Source organism: Numenius arquata, chromosome 1 (assembly GCF_964106895.1).
Source record: "Numenius arquata chromosome 1, bNumArq3.hap1.1, whole genome shotgun sequence".
Taxonomy (NCBI): Eukaryota; Metazoa; Chordata; class Aves; order Charadriiformes; family Scolopacidae; genus Numenius; species Numenius arquata.
The window spans coordinates 103,579,832-103,599,226 of NC_133576.1; the positions used below are offsets into that span (position 1 = coordinate 103,579,832).

Here is a 19,395-nt window from a genome sequence, read left to right on the forward strand (position 1 = left end):
CATAGTCTATACCCCATAAAAGGGCTGGATTACGTTATTAGTGTGATGGACGTAGTGTGACATTATTAGAGTGATGGACAGTCCCTGAGGCTAACGTTTGTGTTGATACAAAATTGGTTGCCCTGTTTGGACAAAGAACGTTTACCAGCTTCCTGGCATCTCAGCCTTCAGGTGTACTTCCTACTGCTGTGGGCTGTGCCCGGTGTCCCCATTTTATCTTTGATTTTTATAAAAAAAGCAAATAGATGTCTTCAGTGATACTGCAGAATGACTTGGGTCAAGTTCATAATTTCTCTGCTGTTTTGAAGCAGATTGTCACAAATAACTCTACTGGTGAGCCCTGCAACTTGGTAGGAAATCTGGAAATGGAGCTGATGGCACCTGTGTAGTGTCACAGTCTAGGAAACAGGCTTGTCGGTGTCTTTTTTTAGAGACTAAGCTTTTCTTTGCTTCGTTGCATGTCATATTGCGGGACAGTAGTTATGGAACTGTTAAAACAATCTGAGTCTTCAAAAAACTGTTCTGTCAACCAAAAGACATGTTCAGCACCGGTGAGGACACACCTGGAGTACTGTGTCCAGTTCAGGGCTCCCCAGTAAAAGAGAGACATAGACATACTGGGGAAAGTCCAACTAAGGGTCATGAAAATGATGAAGGGATGGGAGCATCTTTCCTCTGAGGAAAGGCTGAGAGAGCTGGGACTGTTTAACATGGAGAAGAGAAGGCTCAGGGGGATCTTCTCAATGTATATAAATACCTAAAGAGATTGTAAAGAAGATGGAGTCAAGCACTTTTCAGTGGTGCCCAGTTACAGGACCAGAGGTAATAGACACGTACTGAAACATAGGAGGTTCCTCCTGAACACCAGGAAAGGCTTTTTTTTACTGAGAGGATGACTGAGCACTGACACAGGTTGCCACAAAGGTGGTGGACTCTCCCTCCATCCTTGGAGATACTCAAAAGCCACCTGAACACTGTCCTGGGCACTTGGCTCTAGGTGGCCCTGTTTGAGCGAAGGATCCCTTCCAACCTCAACCATTCTGTGATTTGTCGCAAGTTATTCCACGTTTTTGCTTTGAATAAGTAAGAACTTGTGCAGCATTTGTTATTTAGCTGCAACCTCATCTTCTATTAAAGATCTATTCCTTTGATTCCAGAAAACTTTTTGGAGATAAAGAATGCAGCTCTTTCAGTTGAATATTCTACTATATGAGGCACAAGTTATCATTTACTTCTAAGAGTTAGACTTCTAAACAGATGAGGTAGGCATCTACTTTCATAACGAGACTCGGTATGGATACATCCTTTGAGCCCATGACCCCAGGCTTGTTCTTTCATTTTTCGTTGAAGACAGACTGCAAGATGACTGTTGCCTTTGCTAAGAGGGTAGGAAAGGTGCAAGGTCTTGTATAATTTTCTGTACGCTCTGTTACTTAGTGACAAAATACCTCCGTTGAGTGTTCTGTAGATTTCTGTGTAATGTAGTTTTCAAGTTTCATCTGAACTAGGAGTTCAGACATTTTAAAATAAATGTTCAGATCTGCATGTTTCTTCTGAAGCCTGTATTTCAAGGGTATTTTGTTTCTATTCAGCAGGATGGTGTATTTCAGAAGATCTTTTTTTTTTTTTTTTTCTTTAGCATACAGATGCACAAACATGACTTTTCCTACACAAAAAATTTTTGGGTAGCAGATTATATCAAGACCTGTGACAGAAATGGAAATAGGGGATAGCAATTCGTGAAAGTACGGATTATTTCAGTGGCACCTACCAAGAATGTTATTGTTTCAGAGACCTGCGGAGTAGCTACGTAGGATTCAATCCGCATTTTTATGAAATGCTATTCTGTAGGCTTCCAACTGTGATGTTATATTTGTAAAACAGTCCCATCACCACTCCCTTCAGGACTCTGATTTCAGTCAGATCATTGCCCCATGTGGAGGTAGTTGACTACAGTTCAATTTGTATATGAAAGCGTGTTTGAGGATGACAGTAAAAACCATCTTTCTGATAGCTAAAACTTCTTTGAGGTATTTGTCTGTCCGTCTGTACACTGGCAACCACATCTTAATTCTGGAGTCATGTTAGTAAGGGTGTGGGATTGTGGAGATAAGAGGAACTGTGAAGGGTGTGAGTTGAATTCTGTGTGTTTCAAAGTGCTCTAGCATTTTGTTTCCCAGCTTGAGAGGGCAGAGCAGTTGGAGCGACTAAAAATTATCCAGTTCAGATGCTGGGGCAATGTGTATGCCCCCGTGTGATAGATGTAGCATATAGACATAATTTAAAAGGACTCATGGTTCTTGATATGTAATATTCTTTTTTAGTTGTATAATGCCTGAAATAAGGCATCTGGTTTTGAAAAAGTTAATTGTTTGATACAATGGTCCAACTTCTGGAGCCGTTAAAGCTTTCTGTGGATTTTGAGATCCCCTGGTTTGATTCTTCTCTTGTTAGCACGACAATGTCTTACATCCATTTCTCTTGATAGTCACCTCCTTTCTGTAGCAGCTGCCCACTTTCACTGGGCTGCTTTCTCTTTTTCCAGTGTAAGTACATGTTTCCCATTTTCTGTCCTCTGTATACCTTCCTCTCTCATCCAGTGCCCTCCCCAAATAGAAATCTAATTGGTTATTTTCTTTGATTTCCTGTTAGTCTAGATATTTCCCTCACCTATTCAGATCTTTCTATTAATTTTTTTCTTTTTTTTTCCCCCCAGTGGGCTTTTTCCCTTTTTTCTTGTTAGAAACAGATAATAGTTTTGCCTGTTTTCTTTTTTTTTTTTTTAAATTTATTTTATTATTTGCTCCCTTAAAAGTTAATAAGCAAATGAGGTAAAAATTTCTAGAGGCGGTAGGAGGTATCAGAGTTTTCATTGGAAAGTACAATGTTTCCAATAGGGAAGACAAGTAATGTGTATCCTCTGCTTCTTATTGCTGCCAACTACATAAGGATGTGACCTGAATTCTCCTGAAGAAGTATCATGTAAGTTTGCAGTGATTTAGTTTGTTGCATCATTGTGTAACTGCATACAGTTCCTGCATGAGCTCCTAGAGTAAATATGTTCTATGCTTTTCCTTATATATGTTCTATGTTTTTCCTTAGGGTTATGATGCCTCAGGGATTGCTGTACCATTGTCCGTAACCCCCTGGGTGAAAATTCCAGAGGGAATTAGCCAGTTCATTTGCAGCATTGTTTCTTGTTTTGAAAGTTGGGAGTTAAAATAGAGCATGTTTAACTGCTGATTCTTTTTGTTTGTATGTTTGTGTACCTGTGTATTATCTCTGTTATAAGACTTGTAATGCATAAATATCGCTTTCTTGTGCTGGAGAAGGCGAACGCATTTGTATTTTTTCTATTTCAGCCCCTATTAGTATCTATTTCAAGGCTGTCAGGGCAAGCTTAAGTAAATTAATAAATTCAGATAATTTCTCTCTTTTTATTGTGACTACTAAGGAAATTACTGTTTCCTGTAAAATGATGATTTGCATAATTCCAATGTAGCCATAAAGCGTTAATGTATTCTCATTATGATTCAGATGAGTAAGGCGTGAAGATGGCATGGAACCTGTGCTACAACGATGCCCAGGTCTTCTAGTGGAATCTGCAATTCTAGCGTTGACAAGACAGGCAACTCAAAATGATCTTTTAAGACTCTTTTCAGCATGTAGCTGATAAGAAGTTTTAGATGTCTGTTAGAGTGTGTAAGAGCAGGAGAAAACAATTGCATGATCCTCAGATCTGTAGCACCTGACATGCCATTCTGGGATCAGTAAGGGCTCTTCTTAAAGCATAACAAAAAAAAAAAATAATGAGGCTTTAGTGGTAACCTCCTTTTTATCCAGTAGCTCAAATGTCATTCTGTTCCTTTTGAACGTGGGGTATTGAGTTCTCATATTGGTGGTTAAAACCTACTTCTTTTTCTTTCACATGCGTAGTAAGCAAAGCGTGTCATTTTTCCTGGGACAGGAGAATGCTAACTTTTCTGTTAAATCTGTGCTAAAAGAAATTCAAGGCCAGCTGGTTGTTGTGGGTAAGGTGGGGAGAAAGACAAGGGGAGGATTGTGGCTTTGTAACCCATTTGCTGGAACCTTGGATATTGGTCCTTCTTCCAAGGACTGCTTATGTCTTAGATGAGTAATTTTGTTTTTCAGAATACCAGGTTCTGTTCTCCATTGTGGCATGTCCTCAGGAGAAGCATCATGCTGTCTAGCAGGTGTATAGTACTAAAAGTGATTTGGCAGGTGATTCCAAGTCTCCAATGACTTGGAAGGAACTAGAATCCAGCTCCTTCAATCCCCGTGTGGAAGCTTTTAAGTTCTTTTCTCATCAGTGGTATCCTAGGCAACAAAGCTCAAAGACCTCAAGACATCATTTCACTGGTGTCCCAATCCTAGGCAAAATTTATTGTGCTTAGAAAAAAAAAATTAAGAATCATAGAATAATTTGGGTTGGAAGGGGCCTTGAAAAGTCATCGAGTCTAACCCCACTGCAATGAGCAGGGACATCTTCAAGTAGATCAGGTTACTCAGAGCCCATCCAGCTTGACAGAGATCTCTCTTAAAATTTACAGAAGTAATTTCAACTTAGGGAAATACACCTGATAATTCATGTTACATCTAGTTTTGTCAAGAATCGTCAGCGAGTTAGGAATTTTAATCCTATATCTTCTTGACAAGACTTCTCATCTATATCCATCTGCTTCTGAAATCAGTAGCATGCACTTTTATAACAACATGTTTTCTACTCTCAAATATTTGAAGCATGTATAACTTAATTTGGAACAATCATGCTGTAAAGGCTTGGAAACTAATTTCATTTATGAAATAGAGAATTAGATAAACAATAGTAATACAATGAGTGAATAACATTTGACAGTGAAGATTTGGGGGGGGGGGGGGAAGCAGCAAAGAAAGGAAGAACATAATAAAGGACAACCAGATTGGATTTAAGGAAAGATTTGTGTGGTTTTGGTCTTTTTTGCTTGTTTGCATAATAATTGGAATGGTTCCTACTAATACATTATCAAGCCTATGCTGTTTTTTTTAAGTGAAATTCTTATGACAGTGTGTGCATAATGAGAAATAAATTCAGCTTACATAATGCATTTGGGAGATCCTATTTATAAAAAAGAATAAGCCAAAAATTCCAGTAATATTAATGTACTTTTATATAATCACTTTGTCTTTGTGGTATTTTTTAATAAGGTGATTACATCGTATATTTAAAAATACATCTTTTGGAAGGAGATAAGGAAAATAGCTGTATAATCATTTATGTTCTAAGGTAATGATAATTTTTTAATATGCCAGTGGTCTTTGATAATTTTGGTGCATATATTTAGACAAAAGCTGTCACAAAAATACTTACATTTTGGGTTGGCTCTTTATCGCTCAATCTTGAGACATATTTACATATTTTCTTTAAGATTTCTTATTGTTAAAATCCAGTTCAGAATATTAACCTGGCCAGGCCGAATGCGGTATTTATATGTGACTTTCATGACCTCAGACCATTCATACAATTAACGTTAGCATCTTTATTCAGTTTCTACATATTAAAAAGAAATCTTATTCTAGAAGGCTAACGTGCTGACAAATTTGACTGAAGAGCAAAAATTTTGAGAATAGAAGCAATAAATGTAAAACCTCTGTATTTTTTTGTATATGTATTCTATGGTATGTCCTTTGTTGTGAATTGTGAATTGACTACACTTGATAGCAAATATGTTTTCTGTATTCATTAATGTTTTCTCTAAATATTAAGAGTTAACAGTGAGTGTATTTGTGTTTACTTTGACAGTAAAAAAAGAGGAGGAGGATTTTGAAGAAAAGAAATCCATTAAGAAACGAATCAAAGAATTAAAAGTTTTGGACCCAAAGATTGCACAGAATCTGTGTAAGTAGATTCTGTTTTTATCACAAAGTGATGTTGTATAAATGTTCCATAAAAATATATTTCTGTCTTGTCTGACTGCCCCATAACCACTTTTTATTCAAAGCATGTGAGAATATGTACATATATGCAGTAATTGGTGTTAAGCCCAAGCATGTGAGTTGATATAACTGAAACGTGTAAAAAGACCCAGAAAATAGATAAAGGTTATCCCTGTTTAAGACTAAAGTTATTCTTTTCTGTATGTGTCGAAGTACAAGCATACAGCTGTATATCTGATTATCTATGTTTTCAATATATTCATCAAGGAATACTGTCTGCCCCCCTAACTCCCCAGCCCATCTCCCCAGCAAAAAAAACCAATAACGCCTACGAAGATGGCTGGTCAGCTTTCATGTACTTTATAGAAAGAAGGCAGTACTCGGTATTCTGCAATAATATGCAAATAAAGATGATGAAGTTTTGTCAGAGAAGAGTTCTATAAAGATTAGGTTCCTAAATACCGGCAGAAATAGTATAGGAAATGATTGAATCATGGTGAAAAGATGATATGTGTGAAGAAACAGGTTTTATAAGAGCATTTTGTTTTTTAACTGTTTATATGGTTTTCATTTCTCATGGTGCTTTTTTAATGACAAATCTCTGACAAGACCATAGAGGAAAAAAGTGGAATTGTCACCTCAGTGCAAAGTACTATAAAGGCAATGATTATCCTGCAGAACAGACTTCTCACTGGCTGCTTATGGAGGTCTTCTGTGATGCTGGATGTTGTGCATAACAATTGGATGGAGAAGGCGGGAATTGTAGGAGAACAGTGATTAAAAATACATTTAAAGTTGTTATCTTTGCATAGTGTATGTTAACCTGTAGATGCTATGGCCTGTTTAATTGGTGTTCTGTAAGTAAAAGAAAGCTTGTTGTCTTGCTTTCTTCATTATGTGTTGAATCTTTCTTTTAGCAATTTTCCTTGGCTCTTTCCGAGTGCCTTATGAGGAAATCAAAACAATGATATTGGAAGTAGATGAAACACAGCTGTCAGAGTCCATGATTCAGGTAAGGAAAATGACACTTTAAATCCTAATATTTCAGGGTAAGTTTCTCATTAAGTAGAAACCTGTAGCTAAAAATCCTCTTAACATAAACTTTTGGATAATAAATCACTGCAAAAATATATTTTTTTTCTGTGGACTAGAGTTTTTTTTATACTTTTAAAGCTAATTTTTTTTTTATGAAAGCAGCTGAATTTATATTATGTGTTTTCTGCACTGATATTTTCCACACCTAAATTGAGATTTTTCTTTGGTATTTCTTATTTGGAATAATAGTAGATATTCCGTAAAACGGTATGAAAAGCTGAGAAATGGAATATGCTGCGCTGTTACATTCAGCTTTGACTGTGTCTCAGTCCATGCTTGCTCTGAGACTCTCATGCTATTTGACCTTAGCTTGTTTCTCAGCAGTGAAAATTTAGCTTGTTAATGAAAATGGGTCCTCAACAATATCAAGAATCAACGTGTATATACTAAATAAATATTATGTATCAAAATTATGAAAAAATGACATCTTGATAATGTCTATATGTAAAGAAGGCAAAACATTTTTTTGCATCTGGGCTCTGGGAACAAAGACCATTAAACTGTTAAGAGTAGTTAATTAATGGAATACTTTTATGTGAACATGTGGTAAATATTCCATCAGTTGCAATAAGCTAAGAAAAGAATGTTTACTTTTATTGAGAATTTTTTTCTTTTTGATATCTCCTGTGGACTGTTATTTCCATTTCAATAGTATATACTTTGGTGTAAAGAATGCCTACTTTTCTGTTTATTTAAAATAGCTAACACAATCTAGCCCCACTTTATTCTTCATGCAGTAGGCATTGTTAACAATAATAAGAGATACTTTTCTGACACTGTACTGATAATCTTGTGGCTCATTTAATAGTTATTAACAGTAGAGTATATTGAAAGTCAGTGTATCCAGTAACCTCTCTATATAGTTCTTGGCATCAGAATTGAGTCTAAAGTACTTTTGGCGAAGTTTGACTCTCTTTGTGCTTGCTTTTGGAGGGGAGGGAGCAATTTTATTTCAGAAAAGGATAAAAGCAGTTGAAGAGCCAATACTGAAGTGAGAAATAATGTCCTACAAGAGGACAGTGATGTTATCAGCTGCTGTGATTTGAGTGAAAGTCATCATTATCACTTCTACTACGCTTTCAGTATCCTGTATGAACACAGTAATATATATCACAAGGCTTACTGTTGCAAGGTGGCAGGTCCCATATACTTGGGGTTTTTTAGCATGTAAATGATGCAAGAGTATAGATTGCATTATTTTTTTTTTGTAAAGTGATTAGGCACTCGCAGGCCTAAATCAACTGGAAAATTCAATAGAACTTAGGCTTCAAATTTACTTTGCAATTTTGGATGTCATTATCTTTATCAAATGATTTCATCCAAGTTTCTTGTTTCTGGGTAAAACAACCCTGTAATAATTTTGAAAAGTGGACCATCTGAGTTTAAACTTGAAAAAGCACTTAACACCCATGTTCCTTTGAAAGTGGTAAAATAAAATGCCTCGTTGTTTTAGAAATTTGGTATTTAGTTTGGCAAAGCACAGCTATGACTTTTTATCTCTCTGGCCCCAGAGAGATAATTTGTATATCCTAACTAGCTGAATTTCCTGTAGAAGAAGAAATTGAGGTCTGTTGTAGATAAAATTAGGGTTTTTTTTAAGACTTTCAGGTGGAGATGCTGTTCACTAACTTAAGTAAATGCTTTTCTGTTGATTGTATATCACCAAAACTATTTACTTGTAGAGTAATAAAACAGACTTTGATTTAGTTGAAGTGTCTGCCTTTTCCATCGAGTAATGGGGAAATGCTAGTCTTTTGGATCCTTTCTTGAAGTATGGTAGGTGGTGGGTTAGCTGTGTTTGCTAGACCTGATTGAATCTTTATTTCAGTTCAGAAGAGTGATCTTATCAGTAGACCAGAGAGCTTTTTAAGAAAGAACACAATCTCTCTCTTGTTTTCTTACTGTGATGGAAGCTTAGCTGTTGTGTAACCAGAACACAGGAGCCATAGATGAGAAAGAGAGCAGGCTAGAGGGACCCTGACTATTGCCTACTAGTTATACTAGTCATCTTGGGAAGGAACTGAGCTACTGACTCAAATTATATACCATAATTAAATGTTTGAGAAGACCTTTTCTTTCGGCACCTCAGAATCGCCATTTTTAGCCAACCTATCTGATTGTAGGTTGGGAATCAGATACCTAAATATAGGCGTTTATACATAAATACAGTGTCTAAGTGTTCAGGTAGCTTCAGGGAGTCTGAGGACTCTTCAGATGATCAGGTGAAGGTGACCTGTTTAGATTCCCTTACCTGTGTTCGCAAGACATTCACTTGTATAAGTGTCCAAGCTACCCATGTAGACTCCTGTATTCAGGTGAAGCTGAGTCCCACCTATGAATTCCTACTTCTGGTAAGTTTTTAGGCGAAGTAGTGTCTAATGGGTTTAAGCTTTTGTTTTGAAATACTAGAAAATAAATACTTTTTGTCTAGTTTAACAATTCTTGCCACCCTTTGGTTGGATAAGTTACACTTGAAATTCCTGTTCTGCCTTCCCTGTTCTATTTGCTTCTTGGTGTTCTGTTTGTATAATGCCTATCAAGCAGATTATTTCTTTAAAAATGGTGTTTAAAAAAAGACTAGAAAAGTATGTAGAATCAACAAAGGATGCTAGGTAGCAGTATTTAATCACTTGCTTTTTTACTCTCAGTTATATTAGTTTGTGTTTGTCAATTTAAATTCTACTGTCTTCAGGGAGGAGCATTGTCTTTGGGATGTATGGTAATGATGCATATGTAATACTATTTGCCTACAATAATACAAGCAACATAGAATCTGAGATTTTTTTTTTTTAACCCTATTTTATTTTTCTTGATAGAATTTAATAAAACATCTTCCTGAACAAGAGCAATTGAACGCATTGTCCAAGTTCAAGAGTGAGTATAATAATTTGTCTGAGCCGGAGCAGTTTGGAGTCGTGGTGAGTTCTGTTTTATTATCATGGTTTTTTGTCCTGTCCTGAAATGTAGTTTTAATATAATATTATAGAAACAATACCACCTGCTTCTTCCTAAACATGAAGAGGTTCCAGACTGGGAGAAGAGTACACATGATGCCTTTTAATCTGACTTTTAGTGGACATGTGTATGGGTGTGGAAGGCCTGATTGTTCGAATATTACTGTTGGAATGATTTGGGATTCTCTTTCTTTAAAAAAGTAATGTAGTTTACAAAAAAACCCAAACACCTGTAGTTCTATTCTGCCTCCTTCCTCCTATGTTTTATCGTATGTTCTGTCAACAGTACTTGTAATCGCTTTTCCATGCCCAGTGGGAAGATACATTTATAATATTTCCTAGGTTGAATTAAAAAAAGAAGACTAGAAGAGAAAAGAGAAATTACTGCTAGTTCAATGCTGGCAGTTGATGCTTTTTTTTTTTTTTGGAAATATAGTTTGGATATAATTTCTACATAGCTCATAATTCATAGTAGTTAATGATTTCATCCAGACAAACAAAGAATAAGGCTATTTCTTTTCCTGGGTACATATATCTATACAAGTCTTTGATTATTTATTTTTATTTTATTTTATTTTTTTGTCCACTCCTAGTGTTTCAAGCTAAAATGATCATTGTTAGATTCGTATGGGAGGATTTTCCTGGGAGGAAATAATTCTTTTAGATGTATCTGTGGGCTTCAGGAAAAGGAGCCTCATGAGAGGAAACGACCTCAAGTTGCACCAGGGAGGTTTAGGTTAGAAATTATGAAAAAAATTTACACTGAAAAGGATGTCAAGCACTGGAACAGGCTGCCTAGGGAAGTGGTGGAATTGTCATATGGATATGATTTAGTGATGGTTTTTGACGGTGTTAGGTTGATGGTTGGACTTAAATGATCTGGACAGTCCCTTCCAACCTAGACAATTCTATGATTCTATGTCATTGCAACAGTAGGAACCTGCTGTTGGTAGTTATGTGTACTTAAATATTGGAATGGCTGGAGTACAGGTGTGGGATATAAGAGCAGTGATCACTATTCTTAATCAACTAAAGAATGTTGGTCTGGTCAGGAAACTTCACTGCATTGAATTGGTGCCAGTTACAGCTGTGATATAGGCAGTCGTCTTAGAGTATAGGTACTTGTAAAACAAAACTAGTTCTGAAGTGGTGCATCTTGCTGAAAGTTGTTACTGTTCTTTTTTGATCCATCTTTAACAAGAGTGACAGTCGTTGTACATCTAATGTAATGCTGGTTTCTGTGTTCTTGGGAGTCTTCTAACTACAGTCTGGGAGAAAGAAAAAAAGAAAAGAGGAAGAACACCACTGTTTTTAACACTTTAATTTATTTTCCAGGGTTTTCATACGTAGTTTTCTGATTGAAGCCAAATTATCAATTTCTCTTGGTGCAAATTTCCTACTTACAAAAGCTAATAAAATATCTTGCTTTTTATTTCTTGTTCTGGTTTTATTAGACATTCAAGGGATCTTTTCATAGTTCAGCTCTATTAGGAGTGGACAAAACCATACTTGATTTGATTTAAATTATCACCGCTTATCTCAAAAGGTCATTTAATAGGTCTCTGAGATTGTTTAAAAGAAGTATACTCCCTCAATAAGAAAAATCCAGTCAAAACGTATTTTGTTGTTTTAGGAGAGGTGAAACTCAGTTGCTTGGAAAGAACACAAAAGGTCTACAGTCAGACCTTTTTACTTGTTTTCTTGTAGTATTTGTTTATTTAATGCAGAAAATAGCAATAGTTTCATAAGATAGGTTTCACAACGCTAAGTTTTAGGTTTGTTTTCAGCCTAGTTTATATTACAGAGCTTTAGAAAGAGAGAAACAGATTAGCGGTTAAATCTACCATGACAAACAGAATTTAACGTTTTTGGTGGTGAGAATTAGGAGGAAGCTGTGATAATGATTATTTGATTCAGTTCTCGTGGAAATTTTCATTTAAATCTATACTTTCATAAGTGAGAGTTCCTACGTTATTTAATCACAGGATCATAGAATAGTGTGGGTTAGAAGGGACCTTTAAAGAACACCTAGTCCAACCTCTCTGCAATGAGCAGGGACATTATCAACTAGATGAGGTTGCCGAGAGCCTTGTCTGACCTGACCTTGAATGTTTCCAAGGATGAGACATCTACCCCCTCTCTGGGCAGCCTGTTCCCTTGTTTCATCACCCCAATTGTAAAAAATGTTTTCCTTTTATCTAGTCTCAGTTGTGGTAATCTCTATAGTCTCTATTTACTCAGTTTTGGTAATCAAGGTAAAGTTAAGACTCATCAATATATTAATTTCTCTCTAAAAAAAAAAAAAAAAGCAAAATCACAAATCACAGCCAAAAAAAACCCCAATACCCTGAAGCGTCATTTCAATTATTTTTAAAAATAACTTTCATTGACTTAAATTGTACCTTCTGACTTCTTAAATGCTCTTTAGATTTTTTGTGGTTCTAGGCTTTGAAAGTTTGTGGGTTTGTTTCTTTGTTTCTCACTTGTATATTACTTCTCTTTCTTGAACATAGAATAATACTGCAACTGATATACAGTAGACGTTAATTGGGCATCCTAGGAATATATAGCCAGACTTATGATATGGCAGGCTTCTTGTCTTTGAAGGTTAGCTCCTTCCTCTTGCTTGCATCTTCCCTCCACAAATTTCTTCAAATGCTGTAGGGAGAAACACTTATGTTAGATTCTCCAAATTCTTCCTTGTTCTCGAAGTTAGTCTTCATCTGAAATGCCAATGAAGTATCTGATGAAATTAGAAATCAGATGTACTAGGTTTAGTCTGGAGTCTCACATGTTCAAAATTTAAGTAATATATTGTAATACGTGCATTTCCTAAGATTATATTTCTTTAGAGGCCCATATCTCAATCAGTATATGAGATGGGTAGTGCTGTGGGAATGAAATTTCCTTATGTAATGAATAAAAGCTGTTGCTAGAATTCCTGGCTCATTTGATCTAGAAGTTAAAATGTGGAGAGGAGTTGATAAAAGAGCAAAAGGAAGAGGGGAAAAAAAACCCTGGTTAGGAAGAGTGAGTATCATTTAAAAAAATGAGACAATCACTTGCATTTTTACCTGTATCAGAGTCTTTTAATATAAATCAGGCTGCCCAGACATTTAGATGACACTGTAATAAGTAACAGAGGAAAAGAAGAGAAAATTAGTAGTGGAATATTTTACAGAGACTTTGTCCAGCTCTGTTTTCTGTTTTGTTTTTTTTTTTTTTTTTTCTTGTGTTAGTTGGTGCCACAGATGGCAGGTCTTTCTGTGCTTGTCAGAATTGGAACCTCTTTATGTAAACACTTTTGGGTTTTATATTTAGGTTTTATGTAAACATGAACTTTTTTTTTTTTAACGAAAAACTAATCTAGTCTGTTCTGGAATTGAGCTCTAGAAATGCTGCACTTTTGTTAAGTAATATTAACAGTTCGTGAGTTTCCAGAAAATTTAATATTAGAAAACTGAAAGGGTATATTGTTGACATCCTGTGCTGAATAAAGTAGACTGAGCACAATGCTTCTCCGTGATAACCTTGTTTCAAACTCTGTCTGCCAGGATGACAGAGATAAGCCCATGTCTAAACTTCAACAGCTTCATTTGAGGCTGACAAATTATGGCAAAGTGCCAGTAAATATGGATTTACACCAGTAAATTTGACCATGAACTGGACTGGCTGAGGAGTAGACACTGATTTGATTGTGCCAAATCATTCCAACAGTGCTATGTATCTAACTGACTCATTGGAGAAATGCTTACATAGGACAATTACATGCAGGGTTATGCATGTTGATTGTATTTTAGTAATTCAAAGTTAAGTAGCAAATATATTTTTTTTACTTTATTATCAAGAATAAATGATTAAAAAAAAAGACATTCAAAAATTAATAACGTGTAGATTAAAGCTTGCTCTGCTGTTTTTATTTCATATTTGAGCCTCACTCAACTGACAAGTCCGTCTTTTGCTCTTAAAAAATGTCAGATTTACTACAATTGGACATACCAATAAAAATAATAAATTTGAAATATAGTGTATCAACATTTTCTAGTTGGTCAGGAAATCTATAATACTTAATATGTCTTCTGGAAAGAAACTTGGCTTATGGGGAAAAAGTGCTTATTTTTTTGTTTTTGCTGTTATCAGACCATCATAACGGGTGTTATTTTGTATTTTAAAGACTAATCTCTAGTTTTTATTCTTTCAGAAAGACTCCTGTAGTATATGAGCATTTATTGGCAGTGGTTTTAATGCCATATTATTGTCTCTATATTGCTAACAGTGTGCTTACTATTATACAAATATTGAATTGGGTATTCTGATCAGTTTTCTCTAAAAAGGTACTTTAGCTTGCGAGCAAAAAGTTGTCTGCTTAATAATCAATGAAACTTCCTGGTATCAATATAGCGTCCTATGGTCTAACTCTATTCTGCTGCATGTGCTGTGATGAGTAATAACATTTCTGAACACACTCCCATACACATTTGTGTTACTTAGTTCAGTCACATTAATTGTTTAATTATTCCCCTTTCAGCAATATCTATTTGTTATTTTGCAAATGGAGTATATTTTAAAGCACATTTTAAAGCAAGTTAATACCCAATTTTCTTGACTCTTAAGCAATAATTAATTTTATTCCACTGTCCTTTTGCTGTGTTTTTTGAAATCTGGTAGTATTCAAGGATAAATAAATTTGAAATCATCTGTTTTAAGACATCAATTGACTTGTATCGATTGGCAAAGTGCGACATCATTGGTAGATGTTTTTAACTGCTAGTTGTTTCTTTCAGATGTACCAATTCAGTTAGATGGGACTGTCAGTCTGATGAGAAGAGCTAGATCAGTAGTACCATAGGTCAGGTTTTGCTGGATGTGGCCCAACAGATTTGATAAATTTGTCTTAAAAAAAAAAAAAAAAAAAAGAGGCAATGTGATAAGTCAGAAAAATGTTACATTAAATAATAAGACTTCTTATATCTCAAAAGTTGGTGGAGTTTCTTTTCTGAAGGAACAACCAGATTCCCACCGAACAGTGCAAGTGTGAGCTTTCCCTAGTTTTCTGTGCAAAGCATTAAAAAAACCCCCAACAAACCCCAAACCCATCATTGGGCACATTTTTTCTAATGTCACACCTTCTATACATCTAGTAGAGCTGATTTCAGAGAACAAGCTACAATCAGTTTTTAACATGAAACATTCTTTGTTTCTCTTGGAGGGGGCAAGTTTCGAATAAGTCAGTTTTTTACTCTTTGCATATGGAGTCTTTTGTGTTTGCTCTTCATCAAGGTTCTTCAGTCTCCATCAGCCTCTCTTATGTCTTTTGTTTTATTGTTGCTGGGGAGTGGGCTGGGAATTTCTACTCATTTCTTTAAGAACTGCTGTTAATACAAATATGAATCTTTTCAGTCTAGCTGGTTTTTTTGGTTTTGGTTTTTTTTTTCTTAAAATTGCTGGTTTATGCGTCACTTTTTGCTATTCTCACATGAGGAGAAACAAATTTTAACATGCAATACAAGACTTTAAGGTTTACCTTTTAGGTAAGTAGTGTCTTGTAATTATTGTAGTTCAGAGAATTTGGAGATCCTGTGTTAATTGGCACTAAAGTTTTCGTTAAGGGAAAAACTAAACTGACTCCCAAGGAAGAGCCTAAGTAGTGAATAAACTGATAATTACTACTTGTGTGATAATAAAAAATTTTAAAATGGAGACCTTTTTTCCTTCTGGCTTTGAATTCAAAGTCAAGATTTGATACTCTGAAAGAAACAGCTAGACAGTTACTGAGATATTGGCCTGCTGTGACTCTTACAGTATTTTATGTTTTACTTCAGCCAAAGTTAATTACCTTTTGTTGTTGACTTAAAGACATTGAGGGCATGACTCTGAACAGTTCAGGTTCCCTTCATGAGCATGGCTTGGTTTGGTTTGGGTTTGGTTTTGTTTTTTCTGGTGACTTTATGGGTGGCTTTTGTGGTTTCTGCAATTATCCTCTTCTTTTTAAATTACTTCACACTTTTATGTTTTCTGTTCATTCAGCAGTAAGTATAAAATAAATCCTCTATTACCCTTATCTTCTCTGTCAGGCTTTAGGTTTTCTTTAGATAAACTACTTTATTTTCCTGTATGTTCTTTCTTTCACTTACTCCAGGCTGATGTTTCAGAACACAGATATTATCACCTATTACTGTGGAGTTTGGGTTTTGAGGTTTTTTTGGGGCTTGTGCACAGCCATGAAGTATCTTATGAAAACTGTTAAATCTGTTCATCTTATTAAGCACTTTAAATTACTTTTACAGTATCATCTTAGGTTGATGTTGTTTTGAATGCTGTATTTTGTTGCTCAAATTCTTGATAAAGTATGCTTGTGCTTGCCAAAATTTAATTATTCAATTGCATTTTGTTTTACTATAGTTGATGTTTTGTACTTGGTTTACCCAGTGCAATAAATTTCCTCCAAAAGTAATTTCACCTTCATACTATTTTCTTGGAGGTTTCATGGATTATGACTGATACTAAGCGATATATTCTGTAAAACTTTTTAATGATGAAGACTATCTCAGTGTTTAGAAATCACAGAATCACAGAATATTTTTGGTTGGATGGGACCTTTGAGATTATCGAGTCCAACCAACAAAAAAAAACAAAACAAAACAAACAAACAAAAAAACCACACCCAAAAAATCCCAGAACACCAACACCAAAACCAAACCAAAACAAACACCCACAACCACACCCCACCCCACCCATAAACAGACACAAACCAACAATCTCGGGCACTAGAGCATGCCCTGAAGTGCCATGTCTACAGGTTCCTTAAATACCTCCAGGGATGGCGACTCCACCACCTCCCTGGGCAGGCTGTTCCAGTGCCTGACCACTCTCAGTAAAGTAATTCTTCCTAATTATCTAACCTAAACCTCCCCTGCCGCAACTTCAGACCATTTCCTCTGGTCCTTTCGTTATTCCCTTGGGAGAAGAGGCCAACACCCACCTCCCTACAACCTCCTTTCAGGTAGTTGTAGAGGGCAATGAGGTCCCCCCTCAGCCTCCTCTTCTCCAAACCAAACATGCCCAGTTCCCTCAGCCTCTCCTCATATGACTTGTTCTCTAGACCCCTCACCAGCTTGGTGGCTCTCCTCTGGACACGCTCCAGCAGCTCAATGTCCTTCCTGTAGTGAGGGGCCCAGAACTGAACACAGTACTCGAGGTGAGGCCTCACCAGGGTCGAGTACAGAGGCACCATCACTTCCCTACTCCTGCTGGCCACACTATTCCTGATACAGGCCAGGATGTAGTGGAGTAGTCATTTGCACCCTTGCAATGTGAGACCTATCGGAGATGAATGGGGTTTCAGGTAGATGATCTTCTTGGTAGGAGACTGTTGACAGAAGGTTGGGGGTTTTGGTGGTGTTTGTTTTTTAGTTTGTTTTGTTGTTTTGTTTTACCCTGATGCTTTCTGCAGTGGGCAGTGTAAGTATTATGTTGCTTTAGGAGTTAAAAGATTTAGCAACGTGGATATGTTTTGCAGCTTTTCCTACTGAGATAAAAGTATTGGTGTACAGATTTTTTTTTCTAATTTTGGGTGTAGTCTCTGTCATTGTATCAAATAAACAATGTTTTAAAGAGAATCATCGAATGGTTTGGGATCCTCCAAGGATCATCTCATACAACCCCCGAATTGGATCATTTATTAATGGCGGTCTCATTTGTTTTTAGTTAAGTTGATAGAATAGTTACTAGTTAGATTTATCAATCATGACTGATACTTTAAATGCAATAATTTGTTTAATGGATTTTCACTGACAAACTATTGCCATGCCACCATTCAGCCTTACTCCTGCGTACAGGTATGTATTTGGCTTTCATTGGAAACAACACCCAAAGCGTTTCCCGTCAACAATGGTGCTTTGCATTTCAGACATCTTTCTCCAAAGGCCTTTGTTCTTATGTAGTCTTACCCTGCCCTAGAAGATTTCATTGTACCTAAGGTGTACAATACAGCCTATTTCTTTGAGTCTTTTGCATAAGAGATTATAAAGGTGCCAAAACACTGAACTGTTCTGCTAAAATTTAGTGGGCAAAGAAGAAATTGAGACTGATTAAAGATCTTTCTACCACACAAACAAAATGGAAAAACACTGGAGAACTATTGCATTACTTTTTGAATTTGTCTGTAATTCTTCCTTTTTTGGTCTTCACAGTCAAGGAATGAATTGGAAACCACTGGTAAAGTTTTGAATATTGTAATAATATGATAGTTAAACTCACATCACATATCTTGTAAGTTTTCTGAGTATTCCGTTGAAAGAAGAGTTGAAATCACAGAAACAATAAATTAAAAATAATTGTTGGGATGTCAAGCAATAATTTAGATTTTTTTCAGAAGAAAAATAAAAAAGATTATCTAAACAGTGATTTATGCCAGTTTAAGAAGATATTTTTACTAAGTAACAACTGAGATTTCTGAAATAAATAGCTGGACTTTGGAAATCATTGTTACAAATGAAGCCTTTTTTTTTTTTTAACTTGCATTTTTTGTTTGACATTTCTAAATCAGGCCTGGGCAATTGTATTTTAGCTACAAAACTAATATTTACCTGACTGCACTTTTTGTGCTGAACTATGCTATATATTATTTTTTTTTGCAAAACATTTGTAAAAGAGGATTAGACATGTGTAAAGAATTTTCTGCACTGTTAGAGCAGTGTAAGGTAGGTTTTTTTGTTTGCATGACAAAGATTGAGGAGGAAATATTCTGTAGGAGAAGGATATTCAACACAATTCCCATTGATTCATATAGCAGTTACTTTTCTTTTACTTCTTGTCTTCACTTTTTGGGTGATCCTAGATTTTGTTATCATCCAGATTTAAAAATTTTAAGTTTTCATTTTCTTCTTATTGCAAACAGTTTGGCATTTCATCTTTCTGTATTTGCTGAATATTTATCTTGTCTCCTTCATTTTTTCAACAATTAGAAACACTTGTCCGTGTGCTGTTATCCCCATTTATGCTTGCAGTAACTTCTTTCTCTCAGAATTTTTTTACTTCAAAAGTCGGTCCATTGCATATTCTTTAGACTACTTCTCACCTGTCATTTAGACAATCCCTTTGCTGTATCAATATATCCAATGACTCTTACCCAAATATAAGTTTAGCTGTGTTCTTGCTTATCTGCTATGTTACAGCATTGATGGTTTATCTTTTCCTTGCATTCTGCTGTTGATGATGAGGTCGTTGCTGGGGTTTGCCCTTCTATCTTCCTCATGTAAACAAATTTTCAACATTTTTTTCTATTTCAATTTTCTTCTCACCCTTACTGTCTAGTTAGTAAAAGTTCCTTATCTTGATTGTGTGAAATTCTTAAAAGACTGGTCTCTTTCAAAACTATGTGGTCCTGTCTGTGTATGAAATTCTCAATTGC

The 19,395-nt window shown here is 35.7% G+C and overlaps 1 protein-coding gene across 1 annotated transcript in view; it reads left to right on the top strand.

Annotated features, from left to right (window-relative positions):
* The window catches only part of DIAPH3 (diaphanous related formin 3), a 235,406-nt gene that overhangs the window by 94,786 nt on the left and 121,225 nt on the right, over positions 1-19,395 (top strand). Inside the window, exons 18-20 of the mRNA XM_074160602.1 lie at positions 5,801-5,896; positions 6,852-6,946; positions 9,846-9,947. Of these exons, the coding sequence (XP_074016703.1) occupies positions 5,801-5,896; positions 6,852-6,946; positions 9,846-9,947 (293 nt within the window). The remainder of the gene's footprint in view (positions 1-5,800; positions 5,897-6,851; positions 6,947-9,845; positions 9,948-19,395) is intronic.